At 41.9% G+C, this 24165-nt stretch overlaps 1 protein-coding gene and 1 long non-coding RNA gene across 7 annotated transcripts; one reads left to right on the top strand and one right to left on the bottom strand.

The window, feature by feature from the left end:
- Positions 1–4229: 4229 nt before the first annotated feature.
- On the bottom strand, positions 4230–20650 carry EIF4E (eukaryotic translation initiation factor 4E). Of its 6 annotated transcripts, none has more exons than XM_083571911.1 (7): positions 20148–20650; positions 15942–16048; positions 12581–12676; positions 11705–11768; positions 10930–11043; positions 8665–8804; positions 4230–6097 (listed from the first exon to the last, which is right to left on the bottom strand). In XM_083571911.1, exons 1-7 carry the CDS (start codon positions 20163–20165, stop codon positions 5983–5985), a joined length of 654 nt encoding a protein of 217 aa, XP_083428037.1. In that variant the 5' UTR covers positions 20166–20650; the 3' UTR covers positions 4230–5982. The 6 variants fall into 6 exon arrangements, with proteins under 6 accessions (XP_083428037.1, XP_083428034.1, XP_083428036.1 ...); XM_083571908.1 differs by having other exon boundaries at positions 20016–20402; XM_083571910.1 differs by lacking the exon at positions 20148–20650 and adding an exon at positions 18355–19731.
- Positions 20075–23471, top strand: LOC310742513. Its single transcript, XR_014538487.1, has 2 exons — positions 20075–20208; positions 23129–23471. It is a non-coding gene; the product is annotated as an uncharacterized lncRNA (long non-coding RNA).
- The last annotated feature ends 694 nt before the right edge of the window (positions 23472–24165 follow it).

Here is a 24165-nt window from a genome sequence, read left to right as displayed (position 1 = left end):
TTTTTTTTTGGAAGCAAAGGACATGAAAATAAGCACCAAATTTACACTATATCCCATTCCAGAAATTGCTTTTGCGTCATGTGGAAGCTCAAATGTAGAACTTACCAGTTAGGAAGAAGTGATGAAAATAGAATAAACTGCCCCCCCCCGACCGCAGCCCTAATGTATAAAGTCACATCCAATGCCCTGCTCACTTTTGAATTGCCCAACATGTGCCTGTTATGCAGCCAGAATTTTGCCAGTGAAGGGAACGCAACCCCCAATCTCAGAAAAGGTTCTTCACCCAACTTAAGACAATGATGTCTTTGTGTTTTGAGAAGAAAGTTGGTATCCCCTGCACCTTCTGAGAAGATGACAAGAAATACCATTGCTAACCATGAGCAGGACACTCAGGACTAATCTACACTAGTGAGTTATGATGTTATAAATGCGTTATAAAAAGGTGACACCAGGTGGCGCTGTAGAGCAGTCAATGGAAAAATTGCAGAGAGCTATATAATGGGATTTCTTCTTAGCTTTTTTAAAAGATCAGTGTAGAGCCAGCCTGCGTTCAATCTGCAACACAAAGAGCCCTGCTTCACTTGCCATAGAGCCATATAATTGTAGAGTTTGAAGGAACCCCAAGAGTCACCTAGCCCAATGTGGGCTCGAACACACGACCCTGTTGAAGCAGTTTAATGGCACATGCATCAGTAGCATAAAAAATCATTTAAAAAAAAATCACAGTAGTGAATTATTTGGGGAGTGATCCTCCAGAAAAAGCGGAGGTCCTGGAGGTCCTTCCCAGTTTCTTTCCCAATCCAATTCCCTGCCATCTGCCGCAGAAAAATAATAATAATAAATAAATATAAGTACAGACTTTTCTCTTTGCTTTTTCTCTCTACACTGCCCCCCCCAAACCAGCTGCATGGTTAGCAGCTGCATCAGGGAGTGGTGGTAAGAGATCTGGGAAACGGGATAGAAGGGACAATGTGAAGCCAATCCTCCATCCCAGCACCACTGCTGCACCTCCTACCTGCTTTGAACTGAAAAAGCAGACTGGGAGACCTGACGACAGATCTCCGGTGTTGCGTTTGTTGCAGCCCTTGGCGTCGCTTCCGAAAGCAAACACATGCTCCTTAGCCAGGTTTGTGGTGCTTAAGAGGCAAGAGGTTACAGCTCTCTCGCCGCCTGCACAACATTCTCCCAGTCTCTGAAAGGAGATGAAGTATCTCACATTGAAAATTATCTTCTCCAGTTTTGGTCCAGCCAGTTTTGGTTTCCTGTGTGTGTGTGCAAGGGGGGGCAGGCAGCTTTACCAACCACACATAACCCTTCTACTGTTTCCCACACTGCACTAAACTGACACCAGTATTTTTCCTCCCGAGTTAAAATATTTGCCACACATGTCTGAGAAACTCCTTGGGAGCATTTGGGCACAAGGAAGATGACACCCCTGGGACAAAATTACCCTAAACTGTGTAATTAAGAATCCTGGGATTTATAATGTTTCCAAGGTCAACTTACATGATCCCTGCTGCTCTCTTTATGTATTTTCCTCTTGGGTGGTAAGTGTTGTGACATTTCAGAAGGCTGGTATTAAGTTTCCCTAAACCATTTTTTTCCTTCTACGTAACATTAAAAGCGGGGGAAGGGATTTCTGCTTTGATTTCTTCGCTTTTTGAAAATCACATTCTACTAAATATCTACAGCCAGCCTAACATTTAACACAGCTGATGGATTATATGCAAGCCCACCATTTGTTAGGATTCTAAGCCCCCCTTTCTGGCAGGGCCCTTAAAAGAAGCACCATTTAAAGAAATATTTTTATGTATTGAAGGTTCAGGATGTTTTAATTTTATACCTTCTTGCAGCTTCCTAAGCCAAATATTACACTTATTGTAGTGACTGAAATGTGGCTGCAAATTAGAGAGCTTTTGTTTTAGCACCAGTAATAAAAGCACCAGTACAATGCTGTGGAGCCAGCATTTTTCTTAATTGCCATCTTGTTTTATTAGATGTTTACTGGCCTCTCTCTACCTTAGTTATGGCATCTCTCCCAAGAGACTGCTAGGAACAAACAGCAGTTATTTGCTTTCTCATTATTTCCTAATACTTCAGACTCCTGTCTGAGCATTCTCTAAATGGCTGCAGTCCTGAGTTCCTCAGGGATTGCCTTTTCTAGAAGGCTATCGCCTTAGATATTCTGCCAAGACTATGCTGGGTATTCCCGCCTTCCTACGAAATTGATCAGGGATTATTAGGCTTTGCTATAGTGCTACCAACTCTGGCAGATCAAGGAGAAGCACCAGGCAATATCTTTGTTACGAGGAAGCATGCAACAGGGTTGGGAAAGCTTTTTCAGTCACAGGTGAGGGGCAGAGGCAAAAGTGGTTGGAGCAATAGATGGAACATACACTTCTCTTTGTACAGTAGGTTGCATTCTCTCCAGGCAAAAGAGTGAAGTTTTGACATGCGTATGTCCATCCAACATAATCACGCTGTATCACCACTGCTGAACTCAAATCTACATGCCCTCTCTCCCTTTAGGAGACTAGGAAGATGCCCAATGTCTTGCTTGCCCCACAGCTCCTATTGATGTTTATGGGCCACCTTGCTTCAAAACTTATGGGAAGTGATTTGGTTCATTGTAACAATTTTACTTAGAATCACAGCAGCTAGATGATTGGTAGAGTGCTTTTTAAAAAATAAATTAAAAAAATCACTATTAATTACTTAATATCTCAAATATTCTGTTCAGGTAACAGGAGTACGAAATAATATACCAGTTGCTGCAGATGTAAAAACGTGCAAATTCACACCTACTGAACCACTAAGAAATTTTGCCTTCATCTTTGTCTGTACTAGGACTGGTCTTTTAATTTTGTACACCTCTTACGCCCCACACCCACCAATAATAAAGACAGCTAACCAGATTACTTAGATGACAGAGCATAAAACAGAGCATAAAGCATTGACAGATCACAAGACATATATTTTGTAATTCAGCAGAATCCGGGATGTGCTCAGTAAACTACTTTGCATTTTATGTTGCTTTTATTCCTAGATTTTGAATGCAGAATATTTTTACAAGAGGGGCTGGGAAAGGAGATATTGGATGAACATGGCAGAAATCAGAGGGTTTGGAGAGAGAAATGAGATATGCAGACACAGGTCTCCAGCCACAAAGACCAGTGCTCCTTTTGGCTGCCCAGCCCTCTACAGGATGTTGTAGAATTAAAAGGAGAAATACGATGGCAGAACTTTTTTTCAACACACCCATTCTCCACAAGCTGACCAGCACCAGCATCTGGACTTGCCACTTCTGTGTTGATTACCCAAACTTATTGCAACCAGATGAAAATCTGGTATTTTATTTCCCAAGTGCCAGTATGGCAAGACCACTTGATGTTCTTCTGTGCAACCCACATGGAGACATCTGAAAAATTTTGTTTGCGTATCTCCCACTCTCCTTTCAAGACATACTCAAATGCAGTTTCATTGCACAGCTGTTCTTGCCCTCCGACTCATGTTGAATTGCAAGAATCGGCTACGTTCAAATTTGGGAAACCTGTAAATTAGGATTCTATCACTTATGAGACCAGCAACCAACTCAGAACAAAACTAGACATGGCATAGCTTTTATTACTATTTTAACAACCCTTGTTTTGGGTGGGGGGGGGGGAGGCGCAAATTTGAACCATGGTGCCTTGAGGGCTGTTGGTTTTTTAAACTGTCTCCCCATGACGTTTTATTAATCAACTTCCCTCAAAACATGTCCTGCAAGGGAAAGCAATGTTAGTATGGTATCTGCAAGGTCACTCATTCTCCTGCCTGGCAAATAGCAGGTTCAGGAGGGCAATTTCAATTAAAACAGCATCATGCAAAGGGGGGTGGGGGTTTAACCCCTTCTTTGCACCACATTCCCAATCCAATTGATCCCTCTCTCCATAACTTGACTTTTTATTATTGATTTTTTTAAAGCATCACTGATCCTAGCTACTTATTTCTTGCATTGTGATTAATTGTACCCGCAGAGGGGGGCTACCCGCTTTAAGCATGGTTTCAACTTGCAGTCAAATCCAAAGCTTGTTATATCCAGTCCTATGATTGTTGACAAGCATGACTTTTACAAAACCTTACAGACCTCCAGACCAATCACTCTAGTTGGCAACAGTAAAACTTTGGCCAGGAACTCTGTCATTTCATTGTGTCAAATAGCATTAGACATTATTACACACCACATATGCTTTAATACAAGAGTGATTCCATTTATTACAGGGGAGGGGGTAGTATTAACTGCAATAATACAGTATCAGTTTTTATACAAAAGGCTACTTGGGTTCATGCTGGATAGCCTGCAAGAACCAAAAGGCAAAACCAGAACACCTGGGGAAAGGTCTCCCACCATGACATTTACCGTAAGCGCGGCAAATGTCAACCTTAGTATAACTGAAGTTCTACATAACAGAAGAACTGTTTTAGAGACAGTTTTCATATCAAAATGTTCAGATTTTTGTCAGCTAAACACACTCTCAGGATTCCTCAGAACTCCTACTTGGTGCAATAATGGCTGTACCATCTAGTTACCATGGCCTGTATTTTGGTACAGTACTGAGAAAGTTAACATAACTTAGTGTGGTAACTGGTACCAAACTTCTACTCTCTAAGCCACCACTTCCAGAGCCAGAAAGCCATTTTGTTATAGTTCTGCAAAGTAAATACAGTTTGCTCATTTTCTGACACCCAGTTTATTAGTTCCATATTTTCTGTTTCCTGTTGTTGCAGTGGCAGGCCAGTTTTCAGCTATTATGTTCCATTGGATTATTCCATTTCTGAGCATGCTGCCCAAACAGCAATGTAATTCACTGAACAGTTAAACAAACATATCCAATTAAGATATAGTCACCGCAATGCAGTTCTGTCTGAAGATAACACTATCTATTAAAATCTAGCACAACTCGAATTAAATGCTACCTTAAGGCTCAACCTCGCCTACTACAGAGGCTGCAATAGAGACCGCCTTATCAGTAGTAGTACAAAACAAGTCAATATAATGAAATAAAAGGACGAATCTACTTGTCTAAAAGACAATTCACTGTACACATTTTATTTACAGTTTTGTACACTGTCTTAATATGAATGGGACTGCGTTTCTATTCGAGCTGTTCTTAAACCAAAGCAAAATATAACCTAAGGAATACAAAGTGTTAAAATACAGCATAAGATACAAAAAACAGGAATACTATTTCTAGTAAGGAATGTAATTATGGTGTTACATTTTTAAAAATCCACAATTATGTTCAGGAAATCACACAAACATATCACTGATTTGACTTGAAATGCATGAAACTCGTAGCAAAGCTTTGATGTTACAAAATAATTACCAAAGAATGCACAAAATTAATGTTTATTAAACCTTTTGTCATATTCCCAGATAGATCCTTCACCAATGTTACATGAGCAAGAACTGAAATTAGAATATCACTAATGTTATCAGAGAGGGAAACAATAAATTAAATCTAGCAGCCATCAGCATCCATTACAGCAAAGACAATGCTGTATAAAGAAATATTTGCTAGAAAAATGTATGCATCATACTATTCTTTCAAACCAGCAAAACATGTTGCATACAATGCAAAGGTGAAAAAGTAGTAGTTTCTTCCCCTGTAGAAATGGCACTGTTTTTGGGATATATTTAATATAATATTTACTTTCCTAAGAAGCATCACAGAGTGGGCTAGGGAGACCTTTATGGTTTCAGTGGGCAAATGTACTGAAATTCTTTGATTGGATAAAGGTTACTTCAGCCAAAAATGGGGGAGAAAAACAAACACAGAAGTACAAGACAAAAGCAAATGAGACTTTCACAAATTTAGCAACATTTAGATGGAAATCAGATTTAAATGCAGTCCACTCTGCTTTTATATAGAGGCTTTGGTTCAGCTCCCAAATCTCGATTGCTTGACGCAGTCTCCTATGAAATACTCTGAAGGTGTCTTCTTAAACAACAAACCTATTTTTAGTGGTGGAGCCGCTCTTAGTAGCTGTGTCAGCATGGGACTGATAACCAATCACTATCTTTGGAGGAAGTCCTAACCTTTCTTTGTACACTCTCCTGAGAAATAAAAACATAAAATATCTGTTTAAATAGTATTTAACGGAAGAGAACAAGATGCTAGCTTCACATATGAAAGCTCTCAAATCCAAAAATTTCAGAGAGCTTTATATTATTTTAAATACTAAATTGGCTGTTATAAAAATCTCAAACATCTCAGCAGTCAATTCATACTGTTTTCACATATTCTCCATTTCAACTTTATCTGCCGAATAACTGATGCTATCATCTGACAAATCTAACTGCTCTTCATTATATCCATAATGAATCACCAGGACTCACTATCTTGTAACTTTTTTTTAGTAAGCTCTGACTTATCTCTACTTTCAAAGAAAGGCTATTACAGGCTGAATGTCCCTTAAAACCATCTGTCTCCCACTGGCAGCTCACAGCCCACCCCCCACCCCCCTTAAGGTTGAAAGCAGCTGTGACTTCAGCATCATTTTATTTATCTCATTTAGGCTATTTAAGGAAAAAGGCAGAAATAGATCCAAGGGGGCAGAAAACTCTATCGCCACTAACAGCTACATTAAGGAAGGAAGTTTGGCAAGTGCAGCTTATCACACAAAGGTGAATGTGCACACCTGCCAAATTTCATCTTCTGCACAACAATTACAGGTGAGAAAGCCCCGATTACATCCTTTGAATAATGGGAAGCTGGTCTCATTTTGTAGGCTGGAGGTCTGGACTGAGATCGCTGTTGAGATCAGGGATCTTCAAGCTTTTCAGACCCAGGACTCAGTTTTAACCCAAATAAGCATCTGGGAACCCATTATTTAACCTTTTACCATATTTGCATGGTGACTGTGCTACTGCTGCAACCCACCCTGAATCAGCCCCGTAACCTAGGGGGTCCAGACCCTCCAGCTGGCTTAGATAAAGTTCATTCATTCACTAGAACACGCACAGCCGTAAGTCAGGCATATTGTAGTGCAGTTCTCAAAATAGAATCCTATTCCAATACTAATTGCAATGCTTCACAAGCCTACTCAGAGGTCCCTTTGTACCACATAAGGGTGCTTAGGTTTGCAGCCAAAATAATGTTTGATTCCTGACATGACCACAGCTATCTCATAACATTTGCACAAAGTTTTATTGGCTCTGACACAAAACGTCTATTTTCAGAGAAACGTGGCCAGTCTTAACTTTACAGAACACCTTTGATTTATTCAACCCATTCAATGACAGCAATTACAAGTAAGTAAGCGTATGTCCAATAGTGGACAATACGCTGTATGCACGATAAATGCAGATGTTTGCAATCACAGAGTTTTCCTTTCAATAAATACTCATTCCAAAGTCTATGTATTTCCAAATCCATGTTCATGTGGCTTCAATGGATTTAATATACTTTCATAGAATTTAAATATACTCTGAATTAAACCTCATCATTCTGTAATATGCAGAATATAAAGTCATAGGGTATATTTCATGCTTAAGCAACACTATAATCTCCAATCTTTTGCAACTGAGATTAGTACCCACTGTGAAACTGTCCAGAAACAAACCACTACATCATACTTGTGAAAGAGTAACAGTTTCAGCTGAACTTTCCCAAGAGGATGGAGTTGTTTCAATTTCCTTCATTATCCTTGGTATCAATGGAAACAGGCTGCAGATCTACGCACATTTACCTGAGACCAAGTTCCACTGAACAGAGTAAGATTTCTGAGTAAAGATTATGAGAATGTATAAGATTAGGCTGCACATAGTGGAACAGTGTAGGCATCATGATAAGTCATGGTTTACTGTGATGGGAATGAGCTGCAATAAGTTTGGGGCTTATACATTTCCATTCCTTCTCCAGTGTGCCCATGGAGGAGATGGGATGCTCTTGCTTCCATTTGCAATTAACTGCAGTTTAGCATTACATCCATACACTTAACAGTGGTTAATTATGGTTTTTTTTGGAAACAAACAAACTTCATATTACATGCTTTGAAATTTGCAAACCATCGTCAATATTAGCCAGTTAGTTGGATTTGGACAAAACAAGCTACCTTTCTTTAAAAAACAAAAAACCCTGAAGTAAAAGCTTTTGATCTTCTCCTTGAAGTAATGCTGGAGGAATTGGAAAGTGTCTGTGCTCAAGCCTTGCAACATATTGTTCCTATCACAATAAGCCATGGTTTATAGCAGGGGTGGGAAATCACTTTTGTCCACTGGGCTGGGTCAAGAAGTGGCCACCCCTCTGTGGGCCGTTTTTGACTGTCAGGCAAATCCACCCACTTGTAAATAACCTGCTGTCATGGTGTCAAGAGGACCTGAGTCTGCCAGCCATCAGCAGGACTTGTATTCCGTGCTCAAGCCCTGCTGCAAAGGAACAATTGGGACTATATTCAAAGTCTCTTGACTGTTCCTTTGTCACCATAGCTTTACCAATCCCACACCTTTGTCATAGGGTGTCAGGTGATCAATGGGTCGGCATGGCTGGACTTGTAAGGCTCCTAATTTGACCCACAGATCAGTAATTCCTTCTGCCTGGTTTATAGCGATGTCTGAACCAGCTCTACATGTAGGGTATTCTTAGGAAGACAGTATACTGCAGTTTATTCAGCATAACTTACCCTATATGTGTAACAGCGTCCCTGTTTTCACATTCAGTAGTCCATATTGCTATTTTATCACCCTTGGCTCTAACATTAACAACTGCTCCACATACATCATCGCTGTAGTCATCAAAGGACTCTCCAATAAGGCACAACAGCTATAAAAGAGTAATAGACCATTAAACAATCTAAATAGAAAAAGACAACCAAATGAAGGGAAGAAAATGAACACTACGTAAGACAAGAAACTCTTCAACACTCCCAAGATAACCAAAAATATGAAAGCATTTTCAACTGTCTTTGTCAGGAAACCAGAGAACACCACACACCGGCTTTCTGAAGAACAATGTAGGCAAGCCCCGATTTGTGCATCCACAGGCTCTTACCTGATGAGATTACCATTGCATCTACCACTAGGATCAACCTGTTGCCAAGTGTTTGTAATACAGGGGGCCGCAACTTACACTTAATTTACTTATACACAATTTACTTATCACAACCGTACACAGATGAGGGAAAGTAAATAAATATATGGAGAGTGGGGAAAACCTGTTGTTCCCTCTCTCAATATATTTCCCATACTGGGCAGGTCATGGGTGCATTCTAGGGCTCTCCTGCAACTTTCCCAGGGCCCAATATGCAACCCTTCGCCTTGTAGGGAGCAGAGGGTGAGCAGTTCCAAACGTTCCCAACTTTGTACAATTTTGCCTTTGGGCACAGACCCCAAGAACTGAACCCTTCCATAAGTGCTGGGCCCACTGTACTCTTTCTTGCCCAGATACAAGTTCAGTCTGTTTCATCTACCATAGATTTAGAATTGAGATAGCTCTTTGTAGTTGTTCAGTTAAGAGCTGGGTGGTATCAGGGTATTGATGGCAATCAGTTCCAAACTCTCAGCATCTTCAGTTACATGTTAGAAACCACTGGCAATAAACTGAGCTCCACATAACACCACATTGTCAACCTGAAAGGGCAGAGCTACAATTAAGGACCCTTGGATGAAGAAAGAAATCAAATTACTCAGGAGTCAGATCAAATATCCCTATTAGCCATCTAAACTGGCCCACTGCATCAAAAATACCAAGAAGTCCAAATGTAAATGGGCATGGAGCTAAAGATGTGGCGTTCTCCAAAACCCTGAAAACAATGTTAATTGGCCCAAGGCAAATGAGGCCGAAATAATCTATGCAACAAGAGGCACCTTCTGACACCCCGGGCCAGAACTCTGTCACAAGCAAGTCAAAGACCTGAGTAATTTATCAGAAAACTACCAAACAAATTTGTGTCAAGTACTATTTACAGATTACTCATACGTAAGGAATGCACATATTGAAGGAGGCGGCATGTTGGCCCCACCATTGATTTTGTGTCCCATGGCTAGCAACCTCTGAAGAGGAGTCCTGTGCTACATGCAAGCAGCCACTCATGCTGAGGGGCTCCTTTTCCGATATCAGGAGCCAGGGAATGCAAATTTAGGGCTGGGATCCACATACAAAAATGCAAGAGTAAGTCTACAGCAAACTGCAAATTCCTTCCACTTTGTTAAGCCCTCATGTGACAACACAAATCCTCTCAAAACAAAAGCATCCCAACAGGATACAATTTTACTCAGATGATGAACAACTTCCTTTGTTGTCTAAAAGGTCTACAAATAGGTACAGTCATACCTCGGGTTGAAGTAGCTTCGGGTTGAGCGTTTTTGGGTTGCGTTCCGCGGTGACCCAGAAGTAACGGAATGCGTTACTTCTGGGTTTTGCCGCTCGCGCAGACGCTCAAAATGACGTCACGCGCATGCATGGAAGCGGCAAATCCCGCTCGCATCCAGAGGTACCACTGTACTATGGCATACTCAGTAGAATTCAGGATGTGTTGTCCTATTTGTCCTGCAGTTATTCTACCTGTTGCATAGTTTTCAGTGCCATTTTGGGGCGTTTGTTTATGATTGCAAGGGGAAAATCCTATCTATTCCCCTTCACCAAATCAGAATTAGCACTACTGCCTCCCCACAACTCCCCGCCTCCCAGGGATCCCATAAGCTTCACAAATTCTTGGGGTGGACCGTGTTAACGAGCCTGGATTCAATGCCTAGGGAACCCATTACACCTTGAGCAGCTAATGGTCTAACCATGACAGACACAGTGTCTGCACAAGTTGTTACACCACCACTCACAGGTACATAGAAGTGGCAACTGATGGGTTCCTCAACATGCCTCCTCCCTTCAGGAATTTTGGAACAGTTCATCTCTCAAATTTAAGCAGGACAAAATAGCACAAAAAACTTACTGTCTCTAGCCAGAAGCGATCAAGGTCACTTCGTCGCTGCTGTTTGTTTAGTGTAATTAGCCACCGTCCTCCTCGTTTATTCTTCTCATCTTCCCACATGGGCTCAATACCATCCTAAAAAGTGCAATTTGAGCAGAAAACAATAAATCTATATGATGCACAACGCAGTATCATTCCATTTTAATGCAGCATTTGAGCCCAGCTATTCTCATGGCATTAATATTTTAACTCATTTGTCTTAATACCACCTGCAATGCAATGGGTTGTACCCAACTAAGTTATCCTGTTGGTGCAAGAAATTCCAACTGCCTAACAGGACCTCTCTGTTCTGAGGCTTTCCCCAGTTAACTGCAGTAGACTGGGGTGGGGAGAGAAAGGCCTCTTGCTTTTGCGCTAATGGAAAGACTTTGTTGGATACAACCAATGTATGGAAAGACCTTCCTACTGCCAGAGATGTTTCAGGACTAACTAGAAAAAGGATTTCTTTTATAGACAGTAGCATGGAAAGAGGCAGTGTGTGGCAAGGCAGCCCAGAGACATTTAAGACTAGCAATTCACACCTCACTCAAACAGCAAAGTTCACTAGTGTGTGCCTGAACACATTATAGAAATCAAGTGTCAAGCTATGAATGTGCAACAAGGAAATACTAGACTCTGTGGAGGTGGGGTAGTGTGGTTTACATACAATCTTAAGACATTTTAAGACAGGGGACCCAAAACTAGTAACATTATTCATAATAATTAACAAGCTAATACTTAAGTTTACTCTGCATACCTTAAACAGTGAGTAGTCGCAACCGGGCATTAAGTTACTAGAGAGCTGGATATGGTTATATAACCTATTTGGAAAAAGCAAAACACAATTAAGAAAGTGAACTATCACAAGCAGTGCAGATTTCACCACGATAAATCAGGCTAGCATCTTAAATTTTAAGGTGCTTTAATTAGGAATATAAACTTATTCTCAACAATTAATTTCACGGCATGGGGGGGAATAATTAAAAATTAAATCCAGTCACATGTGTATAAGATAAGGAACGCTGACAATGTAAGACAATTGCTTCTGCATTTTTATTACCTGAAATGTTTAGACAAGGGTTGCTAACCTGTGGTTCCCATTGGACTCAACTCCTATCAGCCCCATGGTCAATTGTCAGGGATGAAAGGAGTTGTAGTCCAGCAACATCTGGTGTGTCACAGGTTAGCAATCCTGACTTAATAAGCATAGCTCATAGGAGTCCCCAATACTTGATAGGTACTGAAGCTGACTGTTTAAAGTTCTCCTACGTTGGTGTTAATTAGTTTCATAATGAGCTACTTTTTCTACTGAAAAACTCTGAAGGATTTTTAGTCTGTGCCAGCAGAGATTTTCCTGAATTGTGCTTCATCTGTCAATTTTAAAAAATCAAGGTATTTGCCAGATCCCTTTCATTCAACTTACTAGGTTCCCTCTTTTTCCTTATGTCATCCTGCATAATGAACAGAAAGGGGAAAATTCAAATTTCATGTTTAATTGAGTTTTGAAAAATGCAGTATAAACCTTCCCACAGAGGCTCTGAGCTAGTGTACAGGCTGATTTAAAAAGCTACACATTACTATAAAGAAATACTTCAAGAATGAATGAGACCGGCATCTAAGAAGCTTCACTTACGCCCAAAAATCTTCAACAGTATCAAACTTTGAGATCAGACGAAGATTTGCTTGCCAGGTTTTACTTTTGTCATTTTTAAAGAACCAGAGCGCCCACCTGAAAAAATATTGATTTCTTGTTAGGCTACTATCTTTTATTATCCAGTGTCCTATTACGACTAAGAATAGTAAGGACTGAAAAATCATACAGCACAGAAGAAATTTAGGAAAGAAAATTATAGATAGCAAGAATGCCCACAGGTTTAATTTTCAGATCCCACTGAACTGGGCAAGGTACTGAGGCTCTAGATCGCGAAGCTGACGGAGAAAGAATTTGATGGAAGGCCAATATTTATATTTAGATATAATGAATGCTTACCTAAGATAGAAAGGGGGGGAGATTATAAATACTGTTATTTCCAAAATTCAATCTCCTTCTGAAAACAGATTCCGGAGTAAAGCATATAATCTGAAGCATGCTTTCTGAACAATTTATCTACCTCAACCTAGTTAGTGGCATTCCATGGGGAGCAGTAAGCTTCTGTATCTGTACAACTAGAGGTTGCTTGTGCAAGTTCCTGCCAACCTAGCAGTTCAAAAGCATGTCAAAGTGCAAGTAGATAAATAGGTACCGCTCCGGTGGGAAGGTAAACGGCGTTTCCATGCGCTGCTCTGGTTCGCCAGAATCAGCTTAGTCATGCTAGCCACATGACCCAGAAGCTGTCTGCGGACAAACGCCAGCTCCCTCGGCCAATAAAGTGAGATGAGCGCCGCAACCCCAGAGTCGGCCACAACTGGACCTAATGGTCAGGGGTCCCTTTACCTTTACCTTGTGCAAGTTACCCTCTCTGATCCAAAAGTCAGGGCTGCATGTATAGTGTCTAAAAATGTAAACTCCTGGTGATCAGGTGCATCAAGACTGGATTCAGTCCACCATTGCTGCTGCTTCTCACTAACTGACTGATCAATACCACTTTAGCTTTAAAAAGAAGTGCTTTGTGCACAGTGCAGCTGCTATATATGTACTTCTTTGGATAGGGATACTGCTCTAGGCAAAACTTCAGAAAGCACATAGAATCAACAGACTTGCCGAGTATTGTTCTGTGAAGTTATACATTCTACTCAGTCAACCACTCAAGGACTGCAATATCAATATTCTTATTTCACTAGAGCTATTTGGGGTGTGCTATTTTAAACTACTCTTGAAAATGCAACAGAGCTTCAATACATTCAGAAATATCTGAGCTATCCAAATTAGAATACCCAGGAACAATGTTTTTACAGGGTCACACTGACCTGGGACAAGGAGATTTGATTAGAGAAATTTGGGGGAAGCAACCTATTTTGGTAATGAGAACCTAACACTACACCAGCACCATCGTATCTTTTACCAGCTGTAACCCATCTTAAAAGTGTCAGGAAATTGCAGCAATACAGGTCTTTCAGCAAAAGGAAGGGAAAAAATCGTAAAGCAGGATTAACAATGGACTAAAAAAAAGGTAGTCTCTCTTGCTCCTAGCAGTTTATCTCCTGAAACAAGAAAATCTGTAAACTGAAGCCACTAAAATTCTAAAAGCACAGATTTCATTACACATTCGTATGTGTTTTAAGCTATGAACACATCATATTCTGATATCTATGTTACAACCCTCTCAGTGCCACGTTATATGACTAGTTGTAAACCCACATATTGTAGTACTTAAGAGACAATATAGTATTTGCTAAGGGGTAAACAATGGGATCAGATTGTGGTCTATATGCTCTGTATCTGGACTTCCCAGAAGTATCTGACTCGCCTTGCTGGCAACCAACTCTTGGTCTGATCCAGCCAGGCTCTTATGAAAACTGCGTTCTCACCTAAGGCACTGAGTAGGTCAAATGGACATCAATAATTAAAAGACTATTCCCTTAATCATTCACAGTTAAATGAAGTGAAATATAACTTTCAAAAGTTTTATTATTAGTATTATTAATAAATATTTTGTTTATGATGGTTAAGCAGTATAAAAGATTCAGGTAGGTAGCCGTGTTGGTCTGATGCAGTCGAAATAAAAATAATAAAAATAAAAAATTATCCAGTAGTACCTTATAGACCAATTAAGTTTGTTCTGGTATCTGAAGTAGTGTGCATGCATGCGAAAGCTTATACCAGAACAAACTTAGTTGGTCTATAAGCAGTATAAAAGTCTTCTTAAACAAAACAAAGGCAGTCCTCAGAACGCAGCCCAATTTTTTAAAAGTTGAAAAGATTACTTCAGAAAAGGTCAAAGCAGATTCTAACTTGGTTCAAATGAAACACGTCCGAGAGCAGCCTAGAACCTTTGAAAGCTTTCTAGGAAGGTAGAAGTGTTATCTGCAATGCTGAGGTATTGCCATTCAAGTTGTGAGAAAGGAGATTCCGACTAAACATCAGGAATAATTTTCTGACTGTAACAGCTGTTTGACAGTGGAACAGACTCCCTTGGGACTCTCCTTACATGGAGGTTCTTAAGCTCGATGGCCACCAGTCATGGATGCTTTACTTGAGATTCCTGCATCACAGGAGGTTGGACTAGATGACTCTTGAGGTCCCTTCCAACTCTACAATTCTAGGATTTTATGAAATGTTGTGGGCATCCATCTGTCTTAAGAGACAATGGAATGTGCTTCTGGGCTGAAGTCAAACCCCTGGAAAATCACAGCACCTGCTGTGGCTGCATAGACTAGAAACTCATAACTGGTTTTCCAGTGTTCTTTTTGCTGCTTTAACAGAACTGAAGTGTCCTCTCCAGGGCTGCCCCTCTTCCGTCCTGTTTGAAACAAGAGCTATTTATCATGCAGCAATACTGCTGTTCAAAGCTCTACACCAGGGGTCTGGAACCTCCTGCCCACAGAACTCCTAATTTGAACCACAGGGCCATTCTTCCCCAGCCATGCTCACCGTACGCCATATGACATAATGTGTGGTACAGGTGATGTTGCATCTTCCAAGGGGCAATCAGGAGTGTTATTGTAGGTCAGCAGTCAGTCGACTCCCAACTGCACCAAATGTAAGCTATGCTCCTGATTATTCCTTTGCATTCGGCACACTTAAATTATCACCAAATTCAAGCCATGCTGCTGAGGTTAGGTCCATTGTGTGCACTACAAGCCAGATCCCAGCTGCTTTACAAACTTGTTTGCATGGTTGTAAAGGTAGAAGGCTCCCCTTTTGCAATTTCTTGAAATACATCCACTTTATACTTGTTTAGTCCATCATAAAGGTTAGATTTTTATTTTCATCCTTTAGTCAAAAATTGCAGTAAAACAAGTTTTCACAGGAATTTGCAAACAATGTTTTAAATGTAATTCATATCTGTAAGTTATAATATTCTATTATATCGTTCAGAGGAAACATGTCTCACCTGTTTTGTAATGGATGCTTAACGTATGGTTCAGGACTGACTACCTCCTGACTTGCTGGTGTCTCGGTTTTCTCTTCTTCTGAAGTCTGAGGGTTAGAAGTGGTTTCCTATATAAACAAAGTACAAAGTTGACTTGTTGCATGTTTACTATTCTGATAAAACTATGTTGCATAGGTTTTCCTTTTTGCAGGATAAGCACATCCAAATATACTTCCAACTCCTAATAATAATGAATTTGACCATGATTTTGCAAATGTGGACACTGTACCATTAGAGTTAGAATAGCTTCTTCATGTGGAGGACAAGGGTATTCTTCTCACGCAGTTGTAGGTACATAAAAGCAGATTATCAAAATCAGGGCCAGCCCAAGACATTTTGAACCTGACGAGAACCACAAAATGGGGCCCCTTTCCATGCCAGAGAAGGAAGAATGAGTGAAGATCTACATAGGGATTTGCTGCCCCTGTGAATCCTGCCAGCTGAGGCAGTTTACCTTGCCCCATGGGTGGGTTGGCCCTGATCAAAACTACCACTTGGCTCAGGATCTCTATGGATTTCTAAATGTGTGGAAATGTCACTCCACAATGCAACATCAATTTACTTTACTTAACAAAATCTATACACCAACCAATTATAATAGAACACCCAAGTGGTTTATAAAAAATAAAACATTAAAATTGTAAAAGATAATTACATTTGTTTTGTTTTTTTAAAGCAAACTATAATTACTATTTCTCAGTGAACATCACATAGTCGGTTCCATTGCAATTAGGCTTCATCCTAACTCTCAAGGAATTTGTCTAGATCCAAAGGGCGACAAGATATTGAACACTGATACCAGTGTGCCTCTTCAATAACAGATAGCCCTATCTGGTCATAATGTAGCACATACTCCATTTGTATACTGTACAGGGGGTTCCATTCCACAGATGGCACATATACACAAAAAAATTGTTTAGTCGAAACATCCCGCTGAAACTGCCCCTGTACAAGCAGTCTTACATTCCAGAGTTGGCGCCTAACAGGTCTTACACCCCCCCCTTTTCCGCCTTGGTTACTGGGCTCTAGGAGGCTCTCTCACAAACTTTGGGAAGATGTCGCAAGAGCCTCCCAGAGTCCAGTAAGCAAGGAGTAGAGCGTAAAACCTCTTTCCGCGTTAGAAAAACCCTGCACAAAAAGAGCTTTTAAACTCTGCCTTTTATTAATTTGTGCAATTTCAACTAGACAGCCATCAACCATGTAAAGTCGTAATTGCATAAGGTGAACATGCCTAAGTTGAGAGTCAATTGTAAATTAAATTCGCAATTTCAGTGGTGCCACTGCCGCTCTGCTAGATTTTTAAAAGCTTTGTAACATTTATTTCTTTGTTTTTATTTATTCTTTTTATATCCCACCTTTCTTCCAAGCAGATCAAGATGGAGTACAGAATTCTCCATCTCCTCATTTTATCCTCCCAAGAACCCAATGGGGTATCTTAAGTTGAGAGAATGTGACTGGCCCAAGGTCACCATGTGAGATTCATGACTGAGTGGAGATTCAAACTCTGGTCTCCAAAATCCAAGTCCAACATATCACACTGGCTCTCTTAACCACTAAACTGCCCCAGCATATGAAAATATGGCAGGATTAAGTAATTATTGGGTTCTGTTATGCCATTTTCTATCCTAATTTGCAAGACTTGACAATATGATGCTGAAAACTGTTTACTAAACTTAAGACTACACACAGCTACAAGTTCGGACCTTAGTAAATTTGAGACCACACAGAAACAGGAGACACAACGGACTGGATCAATATTAGGTTATTTGATCTTTGTTCCCACTGAAATCAATGTGCAAACTTACTCATAAATAATTTAGGTCCCATTGATTTCAGCCTATCTTAAGTAAGAATCCAGTCCAGTGAGTCAAGAACTCTGGGCAGTCCCAAGAAATGTGGTCTTATTACTAGTTACCACTCCTCAACAAATCAAGATTCTGAACCTGAAAGGAAGCTACTTCTAGAAACTGAAGATGGTTTGAAAAATAAAGCCAATTATGACAATAAAAAATTAAAATTATTTGTGTCAAATAATGCTGCAGTGCCAGATAATCCAAGCATCTGTCTGCTGACTAACAATGCTCTTCAAAACTATGTCAATTAAAATTAGTAAACAGAAAATAGCAATTTGACACTGCCAGCACAGGTACTGATGAAACACTTATTTATCACCTGCATTCTTTGTTGTAATTACATGCTCTAATCTGCCCATCACACTCTTCCTTAAGAATGCCTTTGAACAATCCACACCATATAGTCATAATCTCTTCAGCTAGGAATCCAAGTTACTCATATCCAACTGTGGCAACTAGCAACAAAATTAGTGCTGGTGCATAAAACCTTACAGATACAAAACTAAAGACTGAATACTTACCCTTCCAATACTACATGGTCCAGAAAGGTTTTCAATCATGGTGATGAATACCTTGCAAAATGTAGTACTTTAAAACAAGCCCCCTTCAAATACCCCACATACAGTTGTGCTTTGGACGATGATGAAAGTGACAAAAATGAGGAACTTGTTAAAACTGGGAAATATCAGAAAATTAGCTTTCAAAAGTGATTGGGTACTTAAGAGTATGAGTTTGGGTACTTAAGATTATTATAATTATGGATCACTCCATAGTTATTCTGTTTCTTTGATGCTTAGGAAGCAGCTTGTATTAATGTGTGGACTAAGAAAAATAATACATTTTAAAACTATGCCTACTCTTGAAAATTAGGTTAGCAATAGAATATATTTTCCTAAAGGCAACTGCAGAGGGGCATACTGAATTCATGCTACAGCCAGGCAAGACTCAGTCCTTCAGTAAAAGGTTGCTATTCTAAGACACAAGTTTAACTTGCTCCTGCTGCCTATATACAGTGTCAGAACCAATTTACAGGGCTACTTGGCTCATAGCCTGAGTTTCCCCCAGCACAAATGTTGCTAAATGAGCTGTCATAGTCCTCCACCGCACCCCCCCCCCAAATCCTGCTTTTGAACGTTACCACTCCACCCACATTGGGATAGGTGGCAGTGACAAGCAAAGCAATTTCTTGTTTTGAAATTAACGATTTAAGCGATCTTTTGGTCACGACAAATGTGTAAACCTAGGGTGTCGGGTAGGGAGAAAGAAAAAGAAAGCAGACACCAAGGTGTGGGGGTGATTTGTATGGAAGAAGCTAAACTTTGGGCCAGTCTTCCGTTCGCAAGCAACCGATTCCCAAGGGCTTTAGGCGAGGTCCGGGGAATCCGAAAGCTGGTTCTTCCTAGCCGATCTTAAGGAGCGCCCCATGGCCACGTTTCCCTTGCGAAATACTGGTGTGAAAGAAGGAAGGCGAGAGCGGCCGGCGTGCGCATACTAGGCCCGGGACCCCTCGAAAAAAGGTGGTGTCTTCTACCTCAAGGACGGGGCGGCACGAAACGCTCTCGGGGTGTGAAAAGAGAAGGCGGCGACCACTAGGCAAGCCGGCCTCAACCCCAGCCTAAAAGAGGAATAGGCCGCTGAGGGAAACGTGGGGATGGGGGAGGTGCCACGGCGCCGTGTGGCGCCTAGCAGGGCAAGAACTGACGAGGGAAGGAGAAAGAGAGAGGTTTTTGAGCGGGGCGGCCGAAGAGAGAAAGCGGCGGGAGCCTCTGAGCCGGCACGCGACGCCCCCGACCACGCCAAAAACGAAGAAGTTAGGTCCTCGCCCCCACCCGTAGGACACGCTCTCGCCCGCCTCCCTCCCCTCACACGGGCCCTCTCGGGTCTCCTCTCTCCCCCTCCTCACGCGACCCCTCCCCTGCCGCCCCTCAACGCCCCCGCCCAAGCTGTGACGGCACAATCCGGCTCGCGCTCGGAACCCGCCTAGACCCCCCCCCTCGCCACGCGCCCCTCCTCTCCTCTCCCCCGCCCTCCGGCCCCGGCTCGACTACTCCCCTCGAGTCACCTCATCGCACGCGCCGGCACCTTCGGCTCGCCGTACACGCGCGCGCGTCACACACACAGACACACACACATTGCCAGGCCGCCGCCGCCGCCCCTTCCCTTCCTTCCCTCTTTTTTTTACCCCTCTGCTAGGATAGTCTCCCTCCGCCACGGTCGCCTTCTGGCCCCCGCCAAGCCTTTCCTCGGCCCCTCCGGAAGCCGAGAAGGAAGGCGCTGGGTCGGAGAGGGAGGAAGCGGGAACGAGGACACTCACCGGTTCCACCGTCGCCATCTTAGATCGCTCTGATCGTACAAGCGCGGAGGGGAGGGGAGAGGTAAGAAGGGGGAGGCGGATAACAAATCAGGTTCGAAACCGATTGGCCGGCGGGGTGTCACGTGGGGGCGACGGCCGTTTTGGCGGCTCGGCGCGTGCGTGCGTGGGGTGGGGGCCGCTGCGGGGAGGGGTCGATGTCGGAGGCTGGAGGGAAGGTGAAGCGGTGGCTTCTGGGAATTGTAGTCTCCGGTGAAGTTCTTTCCCCCACTTCCTTCCTTCCTTCCTTTTCCCCTCCTCCTCCTCCTCCCCGCCTCCCCCTTTCAGGAGAGACAGTCACGTGGGAAAGGCAGACAGGGGCATGTCAGGCTGAGGCGGCGCTGCTCGGAACGGCAAAGTGACCCCTAGAGTCCGAAAGCGGCAACTGCAGAATCTGTCAGCGTCTCGCCACTGAGTCTTGGCCGGATGGGCCGCTTGTCCCCCTTTCTGTCATGGAGGTGTCAGCATGTGTGATGCAAGCCCCTCCTCATCCCTCAAGTCACCGCCATTCACATCCCCATCCAAAATCTGATTGGTGGGCGACAGACGAGTAATCCACCGGCACGTCTGCCTCACCATTTCCACACGGCAAGAAAAATATTCACATTTATCCCACAATTTACCGACCTGCGGCGTCTAATCGGACGAGGCAGCCCATCTGCCTTGATCTGTGTGCCAGAAACAAGCAAAATGCACTGAAATGCTATAGACAGCTCAGTCGGTAGCACATGAGACTTACTCTCAGGCAAAAGATGCATTGCAGGGTGTTGGACTTCATGGTCCTTTCCTACTTTACCATTCTATGATGGTTATTTTAAGGTGGTTCTTTTCTCAGCCTTAAAACACAAGCCTCCCTAGAACTGAGGAACAGGGATGCTCATCTGCAGAAATAATATTTTTCCTGCCCCCTTGCCAGATGGGAAGATGAAAATTGCAAGGGGCTGGGGGAGCGGGGTAGGGTAATTGTTGGCATTTCCATGGCTATTTCTCCACACTCTGTAATACGTAAACAAATAGTTAAAGAGAATGCTGGCATCCTTCAGAGATGAGGCACTCTGCTTCGCAATCAAAGGCAATCTGTCGTTAAATCGACTTTTTAAAACCTCCTTGCTAGAAAAGAAAAGCATTCTGCAAACTTGGAAGACTTAATCATCAAACCCTTAAAACAATGTGTTCCATTCAGGGGAAAGGCACTAATGGCCATTTAAAACACAGACCAACGTTAGCTACCTGACTTTAGGACAGATTTGTGTAATTCAGAAGCGGGTCTTGGTAGGTGGGTTCTTCCACAATTTTAATCACATTTTAAAGTCATATCTAAGAGAGCCATCCAAAAGCCTGCCAGAGCTGGCCTGAGGGGCTGTTGAAAGTGACATTAAGGACTTCTCTTGTAGGGAAGGCCAATGGAATAGTCTTTTGCCTGCTAGAGGCCTCCAGATATACCTCCAGAAAACTGGAGACATAAAGTAGATGCCCTGTTGGCAGTATTCCACTTGGTGTGTGAAGCAAAACTGGGGTATGCCAGGGAAATCCAAGGATCCTAATCCCCTTCACTAACACATCCCCCCAACGAGCCCTGAATTACCCTAGCTCTGGAGTCGATGTAGTTAATTCCCTCCCATTGACCACCAAATTCCTTCTCATTAAAAGTTGCTGCTCCAGCTTCTGCCCTGGCCACAGCAAAGTAGCAGGATTTAGGAAGCGGTAGCTCTGCCACACTGTGACTATAACCAGAGTTATAATCTACAATCACATTATGCTTTGTGAAATTTGCCAGTCAATTGCTTTGCATGACACCTCAAGCTCTCCATGGCAAAACCAAGCATATGGAAACAATCAGTTGAAATCCCTAAAACGTAATGTTTTATTTTTATTCATCTATTTAAAACATTAAGACTGTCATCTTAATCCCATTTATGTAGGAGTAAGACCCATTAGAGTAAGTTCCAGGCAGGTTGGTATGTAAAGAAGAGCTTCTTCGAGCACTTGGGTTTCAAGTCAACTGCTGGAAGGTTGTATCAATTTACTTTGACAGTGCACTGTTGTTGGTCAGGTTCTCATTTTACTGAAGTGGGTGTTGTGTAGTTAGATTGTTTTCAAAACAGACATTAAAATAGGACTCTAAACTTCTAAACTCTTATGTAGGAATCAGGGCAGGGCTGAAAACTTACAAGTCTTTTCCTGGGGGTGGGGGAAGCTGGACAAATCAAAATTTAGCACTTTCCAGCTTTTTGGTAGATGTGCTGAAGATCATGTTTGTCTCCAAAGTGATCATCTGCAATGCTCTGGCTTCCCTTAGTTAAAAAGAGGATATTATATTAGTTATTAGGTACTGAAGCTGTACGCCGGCTCCCTCGGCCAATAAAGCGAGATGAGCACCACAACCCCAGAGTCAGCCACGACTGGACCTAATGGTCAGGGGTCCCTTTACCTTTACTTATTTTCAAATGCCCTTGGGGTGGGACGAAAAAAAGTAATATTCTTTTGCATATTTTAATTTACAAACTTCATCAATATGCTTTCCACTGAAGAATTAAAATCTAACAGTGGACCAATAGCTAGAAGTCACAATGTATTAAGAGTGTTCATAAAGTTATATATTGATTCACTGCAACTGTGAAAAAAGAAAAATATACTTGCTTGCTTCTGTCAGAAATTTTCAAGGCATGCTGATTCCCCCAATTCCTTGTATACTAGGCATGCATTTTATGCAACTGCAAGTCTTGGTGATGTTGCTGCAGCATGGAAACATAGTGCCTATTTCACAGCAAAGGTTGCAAGGATTTTAGCTGGGGCAATCAGAATAAGATCCACTATTTGACTTTTTATTCAAAACTCTAAAATGTATTTTATATAATTGACTTTTTATTTCTATTCTTTGTATATCGCATTGTTTTACTGCTATGGCCGATGGCTGACACAAATAAAGATTCATTTATTCATAGTGCCTGTTTGTACTGGAAGTTTGGAAAGAAGACATTTGTATTATGCAGATCATTGCATGAAGCATTTCGGAACTGCTAGAATCAATTTAGAAACACTAAGACTAGCTCATGTTGCTGGGGAACAACTGATTTATTCATCGGATTTTCAGGTGAGCAGATGCTGTTGACAAGATTGGACTGAACCACAATGAAGGATGGGATCTATTCACATACGTATTATTATGCAGGCGTCGGGACAAGACAAGCCTAGGAAGAATTGTATTCCATTATTATTGTTGGAAGGGCGAAGCTAAAGTCCCATTGGTTTGAACAGGATTCACAACTAAATCTTTACCAGTATTCAGTGGCGCTTTCCCCCCAAGTAAGTATGCATAAGACAGTGGTGTGATGCAATCTTCTGTAAATTTACTAGCAGGCATTACTGTGTTTAGTGAGGCTTACTCCTAAGTAAGGTTATGTTTTGTTGGAATCCGCCTACTCGCTTTTGCTGTGAAACTAGTACAAATGAATGTACTGTACACTGTTCACCCAAACTAGACAGTTCTTGTTGCCCCTTGAGCAATTGAACCATGAGTGTTTTATTAGCGCTCCATCACTTTGGAAGGTTTATCAGGAGCATTTGCAGTATTTGTGAAACTCTTGTGGAGTTTGTGGTCATGATCCAATGAGGATTTACATTCACAAAAGCAACAGTGTGTCAGGGTTTATAGTTTCCTCTTGAGCATCTCATCCCTTAAGTCATTTCCATCCTGGTATAATTTCATTGTATCATGCCAGTTTGATTCAAGAGACCTCTAGGTGGCATACAATTCAAAATCCATAATACAAGCAGTGGCACAAACAAGACGCAACCACAGTCGTTACACAGTGCTTATAGTTGCCCTAAAACCTTTTATTAAAATGAGCCTGGCAGACCTCTTGAGGGGGTGTTCTGGCATGTGGTTGCCACCACAGTGAAGGCCCTGCTTCTAGCAGAAACCAGTCTGGTTTTACATAATGAAGAAATCTAAAGCAGAGCCGCCCTATAAGATTGTAGT

Source organism: Podarcis filfolensis, assembly GCF_964270895.1.
Source record: "Podarcis filfolensis genome assembly, chromosome: 9".
In the NCBI taxonomy this organism is placed as follows: Eukaryota; Metazoa; Chordata; class Lepidosauria; order Squamata; family Lacertidae; genus Podarcis; species Podarcis filfolensis.
This window is presented reverse-complemented; position numbering and strand designations above follow the sequence as displayed.

Coding starts and splice junctions, on each gene's coding strand:
- EIF4E (XM_083571908.1), bottom strand. CDS start 20,165: ATGGCGACGGTGGAACCGGTGAGTGTCCTCGTTCCCGCTTCCTCCCTC. Junction 11,769..12,580: donor ACTGTTGAAGATTTTTGGGC/GTAAGTGAAGCT, acceptor TTTTCCAAATAG/GTTATATAACCATATCCAGC. Junction 8,805..10,929: donor ATCGCTTCTGGCTAGAGACA/GTAAGTTTTTTG, acceptor ACTCTTTTATAG/CTGTTGTGCCTTATTGGAGA.